The sequence below is a fragment of the Pongo pygmaeus genome, chromosome 12, assembly GCF_028885625.2.
Source record: "Pongo pygmaeus isolate AG05252 chromosome 12, NHGRI_mPonPyg2-v2.0_pri, whole genome shotgun sequence".
Lineage (NCBI taxonomy): Eukaryota > Metazoa > Chordata > Mammalia > Primates > Hominidae > Pongo > Pongo pygmaeus.
The window spans coordinates 97,132,833-97,152,540 of NC_072385.2; the positions used below are offsets into that span (position 1 = coordinate 97,132,833).

Genomic DNA, 19,708 nt, shown 5'->3' on the forward strand with positions numbered 1-19,708 from the left:
AGTCCTTAAAAATCCAGTGTTCTCTGACCAACATGGTGAAACCCTGTCTCTACCAAAAATACAAAAATTAGCCAGGCATGGTGGCTGGCGCCTGTAATCCCAGCTACTTGGGAGGCTGAGGTAGGAGAATCACTTGAAATCAGAAGGTGGAGGTTGCAATGAGCCGAGATCGTGCCACTGCACTCCAGCCTGGGCAACAAGAGTGAAACTCCGTGGAAAAAAAAAAAAAAAAAAATTCCAGTGTTTCAGTTTTGAATAACCTAAATAATCCCTCTCCTCCCCTCCCTTCCCCTTTCTTTTCTTTTCCTTTTATCTTGCCCAGGCTAGAATGCAGTGGTATGATCACAGCCTACTGCTACCTTGAGCTCCTGGGCTCAAGGGATCCTCCTGTCTCGACCTCCCAAATAGTTGGGCTTACAGACATGTGTGCCACTGTGCCCGGCTACTTTTTAATTTTTTATAGAGACAGAGCCTCACTATGTTGCCCAGGCTGTCTTTTCTTTCTTTAGTAGTGCTTGAAATGTTAAAGCATATTAAATACTAAAATTACTCTTTCAGAAAAAAAATTTCTCCCAATTCACTTTCTCCCTCTCTGATGTGACAATCAGGACAGTTAAAATACTGATTTTTAAAATTTATTGTATAATGCATAGAGAAAATATAAATGAATAAGCTTGAAACTATGTTTAATCTTTTTAATGTTAAAAATGCAAGCTAAAGCAAAATGAGGGGGTGTTTTCCCATATCATGCTAGTAAATATGGAACATAAAATTATATTTAATCCTGGCAGGGATTTGAGATTAGGGCTTCCCTGAACACTGTTGGTGAAGTATAAGCAGGCAGGGCCATTCTGGAAAGTAATTTCAAGAGCCTTAAAAACTTTTATATTCTTTGACCTAGAAAACAAACTCCTAGGAATATATCCCAAGTTATAATCAGAGGTATAGACAAAGATTTATGTAAAAAAATCCTCATTAGAGCATTATTTCTAATGGATCTGGAAATAATAAAATGTTGAAAATGTGCCAACAATAGGAAATCCTAGGCATTTATTACAAATGGTGTGTAGTAGAATATTAAATTACCTGTGAAGTGTTCAGCTCTAACCTTAAGAATGACTCTGACAAGGTTAAAATATATGCAGATAAATAACTGGAACAAATATACTAAAATGTTAACAATGGAGGAATTATTATTTCCATTTTTTGTTTTCTGTATTTTCCCCTTTTACATTTGTATTTAATATAAAATATATATTTTATATAGACGTAATTTATATAATTAGAATCTTATAGAAATGAGAAATAACTGATATAATTACAAAAAACAATTACTTTTTAGTTTGGTCATATTGAAATCATATAGATTTATAATAATGAAAATTGCTTTCTAAAATTATTGGCATGATTAATCTGTGCGCATGTTTTCCAGTTTTCCTGTCAGTAATGAATTATAATCAGAATCCACATTATGTTCAAGAAAAGACATGAAATACCAGAACATCTAATCAATGATCAAATCAGTAGGTACTTACTGAATACTTGTGTACCCAGAACTTTTATAGGCATGCCTCATTCTAGCCCATAAACTTCCTGTTAGATCTTTTTGGAGACCCTCTATTTGCTAACATAGATAGTATCCACAATGCCTTCTTGAAAACCGATTTATAAAGCAGATCGTTTAAACATAGTTCAGGTTTCCCTGATGCTTTAATTTAGGATTATATACTCAATGAAACATTTAGCATCAAATAAATCAGAACTTCACAGCAAAGCCATGACAGCTTATTCTCTACAATCACTTAAATCATAAAATTATGCTTCAAATCATAGGATATTTAAAGCTAGGAGGAGATTTGGAGGTCATCCTTTATTTTATAGAAAGGACACCAGAGCCAGTTTTAACCCCTTGGCTAGTGCTGCAGTCGTTTGGGGGAACCGGAATGCGAGTTTGCTGGCTACAGTGTTGGCCTCTTTACTCTACTTGCTCCCTGTCAGTGCACACGTGGATTATAAACAATACTCCAATGTCAATGAGCAGTGTAAAATTCTGCTCTATCATGCATTGAAACATATCTAAAGCAAGCATGCTACCTCTTAAATATATTAATTAAACACATTAAACACTTAATTGACATTAATTTAGAGAGCTTTTGAGGGATCCTTGGATGGCTCCAATACCTTAAAAATCCAGTATGCTTAAGGACAATTATTTGTTTAGAAATATTTATTGAGTGCCTATGATATGGGGTGAGCACTAGAGATACAACACTGAGCACGACACAGCTCCCGCCCTCGGTGAGTTAACAGATTTTGGAGAGCCAGAAAAATGACAAGGCCGATATCTTGCTGCTATGGTGAGAATAAACACAGGACACCAAGGAAGTGCATAGGAAGATGGCCCAACCTAAAGTGGGTAGAGGGAAGCTTCCTGGAGGATAGCATGGTTTGTGGGAGGGGTTGTGGGGATGTCAGTGAGAGGAAGAGCATTCCGGGAAAGGGAACGGCATATTCAAAGGCTTCTAGGTGAGAAATGATGCATTCCCCAGGGAAATCAGAAGTTCAGTGCCAGAGTGGGGGCTACAGTGAGTGACAAGAGAAGGGGAGGAGAGCAAGAGCCATATCAGGAAGGCCCCACAAGCAAGGCACTTGAAGAAACTTGTGCTGCATCCTAAAGGCAAAGGGAAAACACTGAGTTTGCATGGAGAGCAACAGAGTGGAGGTCAGATGTGGGCTTTAAGAGATTAATAGGGGTATGGTAGAAAATGAGGTAAAGGCATAAGGATTTGGGGCAGGGAGGCCATCACAGCACCCAGAGGAGGGGTAGGGGGACTTAAGCAAATGGCCCTGAGGTGGAGACACGTGAGCAGAGGAGAGAGATGGCAGGGAGGCAGACACGTGAGGACCTGGGGACGGGACTATGTGAACGCAAGCCTCCTTGTTTTTCATTAATAGAGTGATTTATTATTCCACCCAGCTTCATTAAGGTATAATTGACAAATAAAAATCATCTATATTTATGATGTTTTGATATATGTGTACATTGTGAAATGATTAAATCAAGCTAATTAACATAGCTATGACCTCACATACTTAACAATTTTTATGTGTGTGGTGAGTACATTTTAACTCTACTCTCTTAGCAAATTTCAAGTAAACAATGCAGTTTTATAAGCTGTAGTCACTGTGCTGTACATTAGATCACCAGAACATATTCATCTTATAAATGAAATCTGTACCTTTTTTTTTTTTTTTGAGATGGAGTCTCGCTGTTGTTGCCCAGGCTGGAGTGTAATGGTGCAATCTCAGCTTGCTGCAAGCTCTGCCTCCTGGGTTCCAGCAATTCTCCTGCCTCAGCCTCCCAAGTAGCTTAGATTACAAGCGCCTGCTAACATACTTGGCTAATTTTTGTATTTTTAGTAGAGACGGGGATTTTGCCATGTTGGCCAGGCTGGTCTTGAACTCCTGACCTCAGGTGATCCACCCACCTCGGCCTCCCAAAGTGCTGGGATTACAGGCATAAGCCACCACTTCTGGCCTGAAAGTTTGTACTCTTTGACCAGCATCTCCCTATTTCCCTGGCTCCCCAGCCCCTGGAAACCATTGTTCTACTTTCTGCTTCCATCAGTTTGGCTTTTGTAGATTCGATACAGTATGTAAATGAAATCATACAGTATTTGTCTTTCTGTGCCTGCTTTATTTCACTTAGTATAACATCCTTTGGTACACTTACATTGTAAATGACAGGATTTCTTTTTTTTAAGGCAGAATAATATTCCATTGTATATGTACAGTGTGAGCTAAGGGCCCAATTACATTCTTCTGCATATGGATATATTATTTTCCCAATAACACTTATTGAAGAGATTGTTCTTTCCCCATTCTGTGTTCTTGTCACCTTTGTTAAAAATCAGTTAACCATAAATGTGTGGGTTTATTTCTTGGCTCTTTATTTTGTTCCATGGGTTTATATGTCTGGTTTTATGCCAGTACCATGCTGTTTTGATTACTATAGCTTTGTAGTGTATTTGGATGTTGGGTATTTTGATGCCTCCACCTTTGTTCTTTTTGCTCAGGATTGCTTTGGCCTTTTGGAATCTTTTCTGTTTCCATATGAATTTAGAATTTTTTTTCCAAATTTCTGTGAAAAATGCCATTGGAATTTCAATAGGGATTGCACTGAGGATTGCATCGAAGAATCTGTAGCTTGCTTTGGATAGTATAGGCATTTCAACAATATTAATTCTTCCAATCCATGAACATGGAATATCTTTCTATTTATGTACATCTTCTTTAATTTTCTGCATCTTTGTGTGTGTGTGTGTGAGTCAGGGCCTCACTCTGTTACCCACGCTGGAGTGCAGTGGCATGATCGTGGCTCACTGTAGCCTCAGTCTCCCTGAGCTCAGGTGATCTTCCCACCTCAGACTCCCCAGTAGCTAGGACTACAGTCACATGCCACCACACCTGGATAATTTTTAAAATTTTTTTGTAGATAATGGGTTTCTCCATGCTTCGCAAGCTGGTCTCAAACTCCTGGGCTCAAGTGATCTGCCCACTTCAGCCACGCAAGGTGCTGGGATTACAGGTGTGAGCCACCGTGCCTGGCCTCATCAATGTTTTATAATTTTCAATGCACAGATCTTTCACTTCTATGGTTAAATTTATTCCTAAGTAGTTTTTTTTGATACTATTGTAAATGAGATTGTTTCTTTGATTTCTTTTTCAGATAGTTCATTGTTAGTGTATAGAGGTGCTACAGATTTTTGTATGTTGATTTTGTATTCTATAACTTTACTGAATTCATTTATTAGTTCTAACAGGTTTTTAGTGGAGTCTTTAGGGCTTTCTGTATATAATATCATGTTAACTGCAGAGGAAATTTTATTTCTTTTTCAGTTTGAATATCTTTATTTCCTTTCCTTGCCTAATTGCTTTGGGTAGGACTTCCAGTGCTATGTTGAACGGAAGTAGCAAGAGTGGGCATCCTTGTCTCATTTCTGATCTTAGAGGAAAAGCTTTTAGCTTTTCACCATTGATTATAATATTAACTGTGGCCCTGTCATACCTGGCCTTTATTGTGTTGAGGTACAGGAGTCTCCTTTTTCTACTTTGATTTCTTGCTATCTGAATAAGCAAGCCAGAAGGGCAAGGGCAGGCTGAGAAAGGCAGGGGACAAAAGACAGCCAGATCTTCCTTTCTTGGTTCTGTGATGCTGGGAACATGCAGAAGGTGAAATGGCCTCAGTTTGTTTGTTTGTTTTATTTGTTCGACTAAACCCTATTCCTAACCTCTTGTCCCACCCTCAACCCATTCTTATGTTAGAAACCTACTAACTTGTATGTTAGAATAAAAAGAGAAGTAGCCTCCCAAAGGGGCAAGGTGGAAATGAAGGACCTTGTGCATTCAAGTTGTAGTTCCCCAGTGTGCTAGCCCATTTTTTTGTTTGCTAAAGCAAGCCAGGCATATAGAGCAATTGTAGAGGCAGTGTTGGGTTGGTTGACCCCTGGAACTTGCCCAGTCTCTGAGGATAATAGCAATGGTTGGGGGAGGGCTCCTGGTCCAGGTACCTAGAAGTTCCTCAGGGCTTCTCATGGCCATCTGACAGGAGCCAGGGAATAGTGCCACTGGCTCCTGAGAGTGCCTGCTATCCTTGAGGACCTATCCAAAGTGAAGAGAGGGCATTGTTTGTGGCCTTTTCTTTGGCTCCAGGAGAAAGTAGCTTACCTGAGAGACAAGTAGCTTGGACAGAGCTGCCCCTAGGTCTCTGGCAGCCATGTTACATAGGGTTGGGTGATTAATAGCTCAAACATATAATTTGCAGGAAGCTCTGAGAAGATGAGTGACTTGACAAAATTGGCAAGTTGATGGTGGAGTCAGGACTAGAACCCATATCCTCCTTTTGACTCCTGGTCCAATACTCCTTCCACCATGCCTGGAGCCCCCTTGCCTTCCCAGCTGTATTACCTTCTTCTCTTCCAGTCCCCGGTTCTGCCAGGTACACACCCTCTGAACAGACCTTAAGCACTCTCATTATATTATGAGTTGAATTACGTACCCTCAAATTTATATGCTGAAGTCCTAAGCCCCCGTATCTTAGAATGTGACCTTATTTGGAAATGGGCTCATTGCAGATATAATGTTAAGTTAGGATGAGGTCATACTGGAGTAGGGTGTGCCTCTAATCCAATATGACTGATATCATTATAAAAAGGGAAAATGTGCAGACAGACACAACTACAGGGAGAATACCATGTGAAGATGAAGGCAGCGATCAGGGTGATACATGTACAGGCCAAAGAAACCCACAGATTGCCAGCAAACAGCCAGCAGCTAGGAGAGAGACATGGAACAGAGTCCTCCCTTGCAGCCCTCTGAAAGAACCAACCCTCTTGACACTGATTTTGGACTTCTAGTCTCCAGACGGTGGAGAGCATGGGTTTTTGTTGTCCTAATTTACCAAGATTGTGGTGTTTTGTTACAGCAGCCCTGGCAAACTAACAGGCTGTCTGAAAGGCTTCTGTGCTCCTTCCTGGCAGTATTTTCACAATGCTCCACAGGGTTACTCTACCTGACAAGGCCATGATACGGGGCCAAGCTTAATGGAAGATTACCCTTGGGCTTGGCCCTGAACCCCTCAGCACTTCAGTTGAGCGCTTCTAGTTGACCTATTGCTCTTCAAGGGCCTATCCAAGATTGTGTACTCTGGTGATAATGGATTCTTTTTAAAAAAATCATCTCTGGGCCGGGTGTGGTGGCTCATGCCTGTAATCCCAGCACTTTGGGAGGCCAAGGCGGGAGGATCACAAGGTCAGGAGAGCGAGACCATCCTGGCTAACACGGTGAAACCCCGTCTCACACGGTGAAACCCCGTCTCTACAAAAACACACACACACACACACATATTAGCCGGGCGTGGTGGTGGGAGCCTGTAGTCCCAGGCTGAGGCAGGAGAATGGCATGAACCCAGGAGGCAGAGCTTGCAGTGAGCCGAGATCGTGCCACTGCACTCCAGCCTGGGCGACAGAGCGAGACTCCGTCTCAAAAAAAAAAAAAAAAAAATCATCTCTGGCTGGGCATGGTGGCTCACGCTTGTAATCCCAGCACTTTGGGAGGCTGAGGCGGGTGGATCACAAGGTCAGGAGTTCAAGACCAGCCTGGCCAGCATGGTGAAACCCCGTCTCTACTAAAAATGCAAAAATTAACCAGGCATGGTGGTGTGCACCTGTAATCCCAGCTACTTGGGAGGTTGAGATGGGAGAATCGCTTGACCCTGGGAGGCAGAGGTTGCAGTGAGCCGAGATCACTCCACTGCACTCCAGCCTGGGCAAGAGAGTGAGACTCTATCTAAAAAAAAAAAACAAAAACAAAAAATCATCTCTGAAAGCGTGAGTTGCTAATGCTATAGGTAAGAATTTTTGTTTGTTTGTTTGTTTGTTTGTGAAATTAAGAAATAAGAAGATCCTTAAATTTAGAATCTGCAAATATGCTGTATCTGAAATACTTGCTAATTGCTGAGGAATACACAAGATAGGTGTGTGTATGTGTGTGTGCAATAGGTAATATACCAAGACGTATGTGTAATATATATACAGTATTTGCTTTACATAAAAACATATACACATGCATCCTGAATTTGATCTTTGCTTAACATTCTTACTTAAAACATCTCTTCAAAATGTTTCTTATAAAACGATACACTGTATTGTTTATATGCTCTGTCTTGGTTTAAAACTTTTCTTGGCTGGATTCTTTGGATCTTAGGAAAATTTTAAAAGGATATCCAGATACACATATAAAAGTACTTACCAAGGAACATTTCAATAACAGATGCCTTCATAGTGAGAACAACAGTCCTCATAAATATCAGAATGACACCCTGGAGAGAAAGAAACAGTAACATCATCATATTTCAGCCGGGGGTTCTGATTTGGTTGCACAGAGTGTGTGGGGATGGGCTGCATCATTTTGCATTGCCCTCTGGAGTCTTACGATTCCAGGCTATAGATTTCCATAAGCAGCTCATAGAGATGTCAGTGGCTGGCCTTGCTGGTACCCAGAGATGCTATTCTCAGTTAGAAAGCCCATTCTGGCCACCAGCCTCGAATTCTTCAAATATTTGATGTTTGCTTAGAACTGAAGAGGAAATAACTCTACAATTTTGAGAATATGTCCAAGTAGTCTTCTAATTAGGATGAAAGCCACATTTATGGCATTCAGAAAACATATTTAGATTATAATTATTAATACTTCACTATTCATTTGATAAATATTTATTAAACTCCTATTATATGGCTACATTTTTTTAGAAAGTGCTAAAAATTGAATTAAAAAACAATTCTCACCCTTGAAAGACTTACAGTTTAATATAGGTGGAAAAACATAAGTGGACACAAATAACCATGTTAAATTGCATAAGAGAATGTTAAGGCCTCATAAGAGAGTGTAAGGGGAAATTTATAGAGCAGTGGTTCTCAGACTTTGCTGCATATTATTTAATAGTATCACCTGGGAGTTTAAAAAAATCCTGATGCACAGGCTGTACCCCAGACCAATTGAATAAGTCTCTCTTGGGTTGGGGTCTGGTTAATTAAGTTTTTAACAACTTCTCGAGTAATTCCAACATACATCCAAGTTTGAGAACCAGTGGTTTTGAGTTGGGCTTCTTAAATCTTTTTTTTTTTTTTTTTTTTTTTTTTTTTTAGACGTAGTCTCTCTCTGTCACCCAGGATGGAGTGCAGTGGCGCGATCTCGGCTCACTGCAACCTCTGCCTCCTGAGTTTAAGCAATTCTGTGCCTCAGCCTCCCAAGTAGCTGGGATTACAGGCATGTGCCACCATGCCTGGCTGATTTTTGTATTTTTAGTAGCGACTGGGTTTCACCATCTTGGCCATGTGGTCTTGAACTCCTGACCTTGTGATTCACCTGCCTCGGCCTCCTAAAGTGCTGGAATTACAGGCGTGAGCCCCCGAGCCCAGCTGGCTTCTTAAATCTTAATGTGTATACTCATCACCTGGGGCTTTTGTTAAAGTGCAGGTTCTAATCCAGTAGGTGTGGAGTAGTGCTAGAGATTCCCCAAGGGCCAGAAATTTTAGAAGGAGAGAGACTATGGCAGCCATGGGAATAAGAGAAAGCCTTATAGAGATGGTAGCAACTGGGTCAACTTTGAAGAATGATCAGACTTTGAACATGCAGAAATAGGAGAGAAGTGGCTCCAAGTGGGGGAACAGTACCAATAGAGACCCAGACGTTGGCGAGTGCAATAGATATGAAAATGCTGATGATCTATAAGGGAGTTTCTCATCTTTCTCTTAAGGCTATGAGGACACTGTCAAAGGTTTACTGATACTACTATTAATTGAGTATATTCTGTGCATTCTGTATTGTTTTGAATCCACACAATATGTCACCATGGTAGGTTTTATGATCCTCATTGAACAGATGAGGAAACCAAGACTTAGAGAAGTTAAATGTCATAACCGTGGTCCCAGGTGATGAATAGGATTAGAATGGAGGTAAAAGTGGGTGGAGGAATCTGCCCTGGGCACAGGCAATAAGGGAGAAGTTTGTAGAGAATGAAAAGACTTAAAGTTGGTCTGCTTTTTATTATCCTTACAGCTAGCAATTTTAAACAATGTCAGTGGTAGTAAAACACTCCTCCCCTCTGGGCAGATGGCTTCCACTATATCCCCCCTCCCTCCAGTGCCATGGTTGTGCGGCCCAAAGCTGGCATTCATAGCTCTACCCTCTGCTGTGTTCAGTGGTGTACCAGTTAAAAAAAACAAGAGATAAAAGCCCTGATTTGCAGAGCTTGTCAATTTCTGTGGTAGCAAATCCCCTCCTACCATGGCTGATTTTGAAGCCACCCAAGTGACATCACTGAATGGAGATCTAGAAAGAGATAATCACAATCTAGTACTAGCTAGGCCCAGTATAAGCTTCTATTCAATATTTGATACACTGCTATGCATATTTATTAATAAAAGCAATTATTAGATTATGGGTTGAGATAGTACACAAGTACTCAATGCAATTAACTTAAAGTTGTTTAGTATATGAAAGCTTTCTTACAAGCAATTAAATTAAGCAGCAAGAGTAACCCCAAACAGAACTGATCACTTTGTTATTTTCCAACAATAATTGCAATGTGTTAAATTTCCCAATTAAGGTAGTTGGCCACTGGTTACGTCTTTAGCTTCAGAATAAAAACAAAATCACATTACAATCTGTTTGGCAACTTGGTGTTTAAGCAGCCAGATTATATTTTGGAAATAGTGTGATAACAGGTACTTTTTTTGTTTTTTATTAACTTGAGAAACTCCAGAACAATTTATGTATCTTCAAGCCTAAGTGTTTAAGTTTCCTATTGGATAAATGCAGTATGCCAAGTTGTCCTATTGGACCACCTATGCAGCCCCATTAATTGGCTGTTACCATTCAACATTGCAGATTTCATCTGCGTTATCCTTGACTTTTCTTTCTCTTACACCCCACATGCTCTCCACCAGCCAATCCTGTTGGCGCTACATTCAAAGTCTATGCAGAAACTGACCATTTCTCAGCATCTCAGCATTACCAATGCCATCTGTGGCAGGTTCTGCCCTGTCCCACCTAGATTATTGCAGTTAGCCTCATAACTAGGTGGTTCTCTTCTTCCTTTGTCCTCTGCAGTCCACAGAGCAGCCACCATGATCCTATTCAAAGTAAATTGGTTCATGGCATTTCTCGGCTGACACTCCACAGTGGCTCCCTGTCTTACTCAGAAGAAAAGCCGAAGTCTTTACAAGTGGCTCAAGACCCTGCTTAATTTGGCCTCCATCGACCCTTCGGTTCTCATTTCTCACTATTCTGCTCAATTAGTAATCTTCAGCCACACTGGCCTCTTGGCTGTTTCTGGAACACCTCTTACCTCAGGGTCTCTGCACTTGTTGTACTACCTTTTCCTCTGGCTGGATGCCATTCCCCCGGATAAGCACTTGACTTGCTCCCTCATTTCTTTCAAATCTTTGCTTAAATGTTACTTGTCATGAGACATTCCCTAGTTATCCAATTTAAAATCACAATCCCCCTCCCACCTCACCCACCACCAACGAGTATACCCTTTCCCTTTCCTACTGTCTTCTTCTCCATTGACGTATCACTTCTGACATACTTTATACTTTACTTATTTTATTTTTTTATGGTGCTCCCCACTATAATGCAAGATCCAAAAGGGCAGGGATTTTTATTTGACTTTTTGGGTTCTCAGTAAATATGTGTTGAATCAATGTGTGAGTAATGAGGGCTCTCCCTTTTCCCTAGGAAATTTAAAGAGGAAACAAAACAAAGGGAAGACAATCTTATGAATATGTTAGAAACTACTGAATTATACACTTTATTTTATTGATTGATTGATTGAGACGGAGTCTCACTCTGTCGCCTAGGCTGGAGTGCAATGGCGCAATCTCAGCTCGCTGCAAACTCCACCTCCCGGGTTCAAGCAATTCTCTGCCTCAGCCTCCCGAGTAGCTGGGATTACAGGCGCCTGCCACCATACCTGGCTAATTTTTGTATTTTTAGTATAGACGGAGTTTCACCATGTTGGCCAGGCCGGTCTGGAACTCCTGATCTCATGATCCACCTGCCTCAGCTTCCCAAAGTCTGGGATTACAGGTGTGAGCCACCGCCCCCGGCCAAATTATACACTTTAAATGGCATATTTTATGGTATGTGAATTATATCTCAATAAAAACTAATAAAGCAGTATTGATACTATTGTTAATCAACAAGCAAACCCAAAGGGAAGGCGGAGAGCAGAGAGAAGTGCTCTCAGATCTGTCCTACAACTTTAGAGTCATGATGGACATGACCTTTAGAAGCTGGAATGAATGGATAAAAACCAACGGGATTCTGGGAGATGCTCTAATCCCTGAGGAGATCTCACCCAAGTGTTGGCTTATCAATAATGGAACCTGACCAGAATCACTCTAGTGTCTTAGAATACTTGAAGCTTCTTTCTCACCACTGCAATTTCTACACTTGCTTGGTCTGTTTACTCAAGCACTTAAAATGTAAATGTGCCTTTTGAAATGTGTGAAAAAAAAATCAAACCCTCTCTCAGCCATTTCCGAGACCGAGCATGAGGACTGCCACCAGCACCATTAAGCAGTTTCTGCAGGCAGTCCAATGTCACAGAGCTGTGGGGCACATGGTAACGCTGGAGCCCTAATTCCTCATGTGCTCATCCGGGTTCTAACAAAAACTGAACAATAGGGGCTTCCAAAAGAATGTGTTACTGATTCACAAATTTATGGATTGTGCCATGAGATATAACATAAAGAATTCCAAGTATGTAATTCTGGTGAGGCAAATGAAGCCTGGTTGTGAAAAAAGAGTATACATTAGTGTAAGTGGTTTAGCACAACAAATTTCATTAGATCTCTCTTTCTGCCCACAGTTAGAAGAGAGCAAGTTGGTAATAAATAATAATATTGCTTTATATTTATATAGTTTTTCACAGAGTTTTAAATAAAGCAACTTCGTGTGCATTTCTAGAGTTGTCTATTTTGTTCACTGTTCAGTTTCTAGAGCCTGGAATAGTGTTTGGTAGTGGGCACAACAATACACGTTCGTTGGGAAAATGAGTAAATACAAACTTGTTCTTCACAGTAAACTTGTGCAGGATGTGGAGTATGCACAATTCCTATTTTAAAGATAAGGAAACTGAGGTCTGCAGTGGGTAAGTGACTTATTCAAGGTCACACACCCAGAGTCAAGCCTGGGTTTCATGGCTCCTGATCCTGTACCCTTCTTTCTACCCCTTGTGTCTAAGACAATCTGCAGGTTGCATCTTGTTAAGATTGAAAAAGCAAAATGGACTTTTCTTAAATCTTTGTATCAAAATGCTTGAGATTTACAGATAAGGGGCAAATTACTCATCAGTTAAAGATGTATGAGAAGAATACACTTTGTCACATGTGGAGGAAGTGTAAAAAGGCAAAGAAAGAGAAAAGTAATTTAAGCAGGGAAAATAAAGACCACAGTGAGAAGAAGACACTTGATAATGTTCGGCGCTGGTGACCAGGAAGTGTAAAAATTAAAGCAAGTCCATAGGGAATTGAATGTGGCAATGCATGCAAAAGCAACTTGGAGAAAGAATGACTAAAATTAAAAAGACTCATAGTACCAAGTGTTGGTGAGGATGTGGAGGACTGGAATAATTCCTAACAAGAATGTAAAATGGTACAACTACTTTGGAAAACAGTTTGGTAGTATCTCAAAAAGTTAAAAAGCTAAATATATTCCCACCGTATGTTGCAGCCATTTCACTCCCAGGCATTTTCCCAAGAGGAATGAAAGTATATGTCCATACAATGACTTCTGCATGTATATTTTTAACAGCTTTGTTTCTCATAGCTCCAAACTGGGAACGATGCAAAATCTATCAACAGATAAATGGATAAACACATTGTGGTTTATCCATACAATGGAATATTACTCAGCAATAAAAAGGAATGAACCATTGATACATAAAACAAAATGAATGAATCTCAAAATAATTATGTTAAATGAAAGCAGTCAGACAGAAAAGAGTACATTCTGTTCAATTTTACGTTCATATCGTTACATTGCATCTAGAAACTGTACTCTATAGTAACAAAGAGCATATCAGTGGTATCCAGGAGCCTGGGGAGTGGGAGTGGAGAGTCCTGGAGACATAAGGGCAGAAGTAAAAGATGGCAAAGGAACACATGAAAAATTTGGGGATGGATATGTTCATTATCTTGATGTGCTGATGGTTTCACAGTGTTCATATGCCAAAACTTATCAGACACTATACTTTAAATATATATATTCTTCATGCCTAGAGAGTGGGAGGCGTATTCACTAGAACCCAATAACAGTGGTTGTGTCAGGGAAAGAGAACTGGGTAAGTGGTGATCAGAGACAGGAAGGAATCTTACCATTTTGTCCTATTTAAATCTTTACCCTGTGCATATATGTTAATAAATCCAATATTAGTAAAATATAAAAATGAAATAATGAAAAAACTCTTGAAATTGAAAGGGACACTTAAGAAGTATTGTTGTTATCATTATCACTTCCACCACCAAATTTAGCAGTGATTCAATTAACATAAACCAGATAGAGTCCGCAGAGCTTCATTATATGTGGTCTGTTAGGAAGACTTAACATATACAGACAATGTTGATCTCAAATGGGAAGCTGCAGCTATCTCCTAACTCACTCTTGCTCCTTGCTCCAGGTCACTCTTTCTTTCAGTTGGAAAGGATCAGCTTCCTAAAGCACAGGTCTGATTGTGCATTCACCTGTTCAGAATTTTTCTTCATAGTCCACTCATTCTCTACAGAATAAAGCTCACATTCCTCAGTGAGGCATTACAAACTCTTCATGAAATGGCCTGCCTTCCCTTTCAACACCGTCTCACTGCAATTCTCCTGAGTAATCCTCTCTTTTGACCCCAGGACACCTGGGCTTTTGGTCTTTTCTCCACACTCTGCATGTCAGTACCTTGGCTCACATTCACATTATTGTTCTATCTGGACTACTTTACCAGCCCTCACCACAAACCCATCCATCTTTCAAGCTTCAGCTCCTGGGCCACCTCTTCTATATAAATTGCCCTGATTTCCTAAAACCAAAATTCATCTTCTTTCATGCACCCATTAATCATTCAAAAATAAAAGTATACGTACTATGTGCCAGGCAGAGAGAAACAAGATGCAGGTCCTGGCATCAAGTTGCTTTGAGTCTTCCTGCGGGAGACTGGCATGCATGCATCATAACTAACATTTGCTAAGCATATGCTAAGTGTCAGTAATATATTAACTCATTTAATCTTCACAACAACCTGATGAGGTAGAGACTATTTCTTGCCTTCATTTTAGAGGTAAGGAATTGGAAGCATGCAGAGGTTATGGACTTTCCAAGTCTAGGAAGAAGAGGAGCTGGATTCAAACCAGATGTTCTAAGTCCAGAAGCTCTGCATTTCTCCCTTTGCCATAGCTGTTTCATAGTACGTACACTTACTCCATCTTCATTCTAATTTACTTGACCTGAGTTGACATCGATATTGTTTTATTTATTTATTTTTGAGATGGAGTTTCGCTCTGTCACTCAGGCTGGAGTACAGTGGTGTGATCTGGGCTCACTGCAGCCTCCACCTCCCGGGTTCAAGCGATTCTTCTGCCTCAACCTCCCAAGTAGCTGGGATTACAGGCATCCACCACCACGCCTGTCTAATTTTTGTATTTTTAGTAGAGATGAGGTTTCACCATGTTGGTCACGCTCGTCTCGAACTTCTGACTTCAGGTGATCTGCCCGCCTCGGCCTCCCAAAGTGCTGGGATTACAGGTGTGAGTCATTGCGCCTGGCCTAATATTGTTTTAAAGCTTTCCAAGTGACTCTACTGTGCAGACAGCATTGGGAACTTCTGCTACTGGGGGTGCAGTGACGGCAAAAGCGTGGATGGGCACATACGCCTGAAACGTGGGGACTGGGAGGGGCTTGAATTTATTTAATTGGCAGGTTGGAAAACAATGAATGAGTGAACAGGAAAGGACAGGGCCCAGCAACAGAGGAGCTTCAGAACTGGGAGTTGCTCAGCCAGGCTGGGAGAAGAATCAGACTGTCAGAGAGGGATGAAGGGCCATGTCAGCCTTGAATGTCATGCCTAAAGAATGTGGAACTGATCCTTTAGGCAACAGGGAGACATGGAGGGCTTAAAAATTACTTTTGAATTAATCATTTTTAATAAGCCCCCTAGAGGCTTACTTGAGCCACTCGCTTGGAAAAAAATCTGCCCTAGTAGACATGTAGCATTTATGTGATGTTGGTGTTTGTCTGATATACAATGCTACATGGGGGAGCACCCAACCATACTCTTTCTCCATGAGGTAGAAAGAGCCAGTTTCCATCTGGAAACATTTACTAGTTATAAGAGGCTTGTGCTGTGTTTCCAAAATGCCAAAAATCCCTTGAGGACAGACATCTCTGAATGGGGAGAGGCCACATCTGCAGCCTTGCTTTCTTCATCTCTGCCTGACCATAAAGCCACCTCCGCTTGTCAGTGGATGTGGGTTGATCTGGTGAGGACGGGAAAAGGAAGCTGGCACTATGTGGGGGGTGGGGAGGTCCTTTACAATGTGGTGGTGGCCTCTATCTGTACATAAACCTTCATACAGATGTATTCCTCTGGCCGAGGTCTGAAACACTGCATTTTCTGTTGCCACAACACCAGCAGCCACCTTAGGGTCATCATTACAATCCCCCAGGATTCTGTGAAAAAGAGAGAGAGAGAGTGCCAGAGGAGACAGTAGTTTTTCTTTCTTTCTTGATTTTTCTTCGCTTCCAAATTCTTCTTTACTTCCCTTTTCTTTTTTCCTAAAGAAATTCCGGCAGAAAATGTGAGCCAAGTAGGTAAGGAAGGCAGGGGAAATTTTGTCTTTTCTCAATATGTTGGTTCCTAAGAATGCACAAGGCTATCGAAGATGTGCTCTGATTGAAGATGTGCCATTCAATCCATTCAGGCTACGTGGACTGAATGGACACTCTTGGTGGCCTACGCAGAGCATCGTTTTCCCCTTCCTCCTTCCTAATAGAATCCCAGTTTGGTAAAGGAAATCAGGGCAGCCCGGCCACTGAGAGGAAGCAGGTCCATCCACAGCTCCCGGGTGGATCCCAATTCGAGGCCTAAGGCAAGGATGGTTAGACATCCCGCTTGCTGGCAATTGCTCCAGGATTGGGCCCATCAGCACCAGGCCCTTGCCAGGTGATCATACTAGTTACTAGTCCAGGTGGGCTGTGTCCTGGGTTGTAACAGGCAGAATGGAAGGACTTGAAGCCTATGTTTTTTGGGGAGAGGGTGCCTCTCTTGTTGGAAATGAACATGGGGGCAGGTTGTTGGGAGTCTGCTGGCTGCCATCTTGTGACCACGAGAAAAGTCCAGCCGAGGAAAATGCTAACTCAAGGGGAGGAGGGCAGCCAGGCAAATCACAGAGAAATGAGTCAGAGCTATGTTTTGTCTTGTGCCTGGGGGCTGGGCCTGCCCCTGGACTGTCTGTTATGTGAGATAATACATTTCCCTTTCACTTGGCTGGCAGCTGAAAAATTATTCGTAATTGCTACCTAAGCAGTGGCCGTCCATACAGTGGTTTTAACTAGAAAAGGCTATAATAATAGGGGTTTATACCAGAGTCTGCAGAGAGTTTTCTCACTAAACTGTTTTCTCATTTGAACCACCAAAGAGCCCCTTGAGGAGGTGAAATGGACATTATAATTCCTATAATTCAGAGCAGGGAAGTGACTTGGCCAAAATCACACAGCCCAGATCTCCAACTTAATATTGCGCTCTTTCTACCCTGCCAACTCCTCACACGGTTGTCACTGTAAGTTTGAAATGATTCTATGATTTGTTCTATAATACTGTAATAAAATAAAAATGCCACTCTTTATTTGCATAGTACTTTTCACTTTTCAAAGCCAGGTTACATCTACAACTGAAGCAGCTCAATTATTACTGTCAGATGCAGAGATGACAGTCACTGAAATGTAAATGACTCAGCTGGTCAAAAGCTTGTGATCTAGCAAAAAAAGATAACTGAAGCCAACTGAAGTCTCCCTTGGGATTTTGGAATCGGGATTCTGAAAGCTTCAGAAGCTGTGAGTGCCAAGTTGCAAGTCGTATGGGGCCCTGAATAAGATGTATAAGAGGACGGCAGAGAGAGATGGAGAGAATAAGTATGTGGCCCTGGGAGGAGCAGGGGGAGAAGATCCCTTCATTTCTTGCCGCTTTCCAGGTCCCATTTCCAGTCTGAAAAAGGTCCAGCTGGGCTCTGTCTCCTGTGCATGATATTGATGATTTTGGGCCTTTGACTTGAGCCAGTTTAAGTTGGTTTCTGTTTCCCGCAGCTTTGATTAAAACCCTTTTCATATTTATTGTTCTAGTTATGTCCTGTTCCCCTGAAATGATTAGTAGTAAAATGAAAACACTCAAAATGAAAAGGACACATGTGCTTGTCTTTTGGTAGCATCAAAGCAGAAGGTCCCTAGAGAGGCTACCCCAACCCTGAAGCCAAGCTCTGGGAAGAAGTGTGGCAAGAAATCCTGTGAGCTGTCGCAACCACTGAGAAGGTCCGGGATGCTCAGGAAATAAAAGGTGGAAGTGGGTGACCTTGAAACCATGCTGTCAGAATATTGCTGTAGAGTTTCCTCGTATATTTATGACAGTAGTTCACAACCAGAGGTGAGTTGGTCCCGCAGGAGATATACAATAGTGTTTGGAGACTTTTTGGGTTGTCACAAGTTTGACGAGAGAGGGGGATGCTGCTGGCACCTAGTGGCTGGAGGCCAGAGTAGAGATACTGCTGACCATCCTGCAATGCCCAGGACAGCCTCCACAACAAAGAAGTGCTCAGCCCCACAGGCCAATAGCGCCAGGGCTGAGAAACTGATTTATGAGAATGTTGATTTCTCGATGTATTTATGAGAACGTTATGCTTACTGACATTCCAATCTAGGAACTTCCCATAAATATTCTATGTACTTTTGTGATAACTAGAATGCATATCCCCTTCTCCAGGATCACCTTTCACCACCAATAGAGAAAATCCTGCAGCAAAGATGTTTCCTCACGGGCAGTTGGGTGGGGTTTAAGACCACATCCGTGTACACAGCTGATGTATGCCTGTGCCATTAGGTTCATTGATCCATGTGGCACGTTTCTACATGTCAGAAAACCAAAAAGGGAAAGCCTTTTTTGGTCGTGTGTTTCAGACCGTTATTTTGTTCTGCGTTAGGAACCTGACATATGGTAATGCTTACCACATCCACAAAGGCTTCGACCAATGGTGACTTCTAGAGAGACTGCAAACAGTAATTACATTTCTGAAGTGGTAGTTTAGATCTTATATTGCCAGTGGGAAAAAATACTAGTTTGCAGGCATGCCCCAAATGAGCTCTAAAGAACCCCTTCCAAGAGTTATTTATCCTGTGTAATGGAAAGGGGCACGAAGATCAGTAAATCTAAAGGAAAGAGGCTAGGACCTCAAAAAGACGAGGTGGGCCATGATTGCTCCTCTTAGTTACCCTGGAAACCGTGAGTGGTTCATGAAGCTTTGGAAGATGAGTTTCTCTCATCACAAACTTCTTTGCCTAATGTGTTTGACACTGTGGATTAGCCTTGCCTCCTCCCAGTTCTTCCCTTTGGGCTTTGAGGTTTGTAGTTGCCAAGGGGCCGTCTACTGTGAATTTGGAGCTGGGTGTTTGGTTCTGCTCAACTATGATCCCTAGAGCCTGGACTAGCCTGAACACTCTGTGCTTTTTGGTCTGCCTTCAATTCTGAAGCACAGCAAAACATTCTCAGGTCCGGGAAAACTTTCCAGCTGAGATAGAAAGGAAGATGAGGGTGTGTCTGCACACCCTCTGCTGCTCGGTAGAGAATGGGCTCCTCTCAGATGACAGAGTTCTGAGAGGCAGACATGGGGCTGCCTCTCAGAAGCACATTCTTGAATCCCAGCAACCAGAGACCTGGGTAAAATGGAGGATGTGGAGGATGGTGTCTGTGGCTCAGGAATTGAGGGCTGTGGAGGATTAAGCCTCAGGAATTTCCAGGGACCAGTAGAAACAGAGTCATTTAGAAGCAGGAGACCCAGCTCTCCAAAGGCAGCCACCAAATGTCCTACTTCAGAGGCCTTCCTGGAAACAATCC

General features: G+C 41.8%; 1 protein-coding gene across 3 annotated transcripts in view; it reads right to left on the reverse strand.

Moving 5' to 3' along the window:
• The window catches only part of VIT (vitrin), a 148,376-nt gene that overhangs the window by 90,839 nt on the left and 37,829 nt on the right, over positions 1–19,708 (reverse strand). For all 3 annotated transcript variants that reach the window (XM_054474893.2, XM_054474894.2, XM_063648816.1), the window contains one exon: positions 7,810–7,879. In XM_054474893.2, coding sequence (XP_054330868.1) covers positions 7,810–7,861 — 52 coding nt within the window. In that variant the 5' untranslated portion in view covers positions 7,862–7,879. The remainder of the gene's footprint in view (positions 1–7,809; positions 7,880–19,708) is intronic.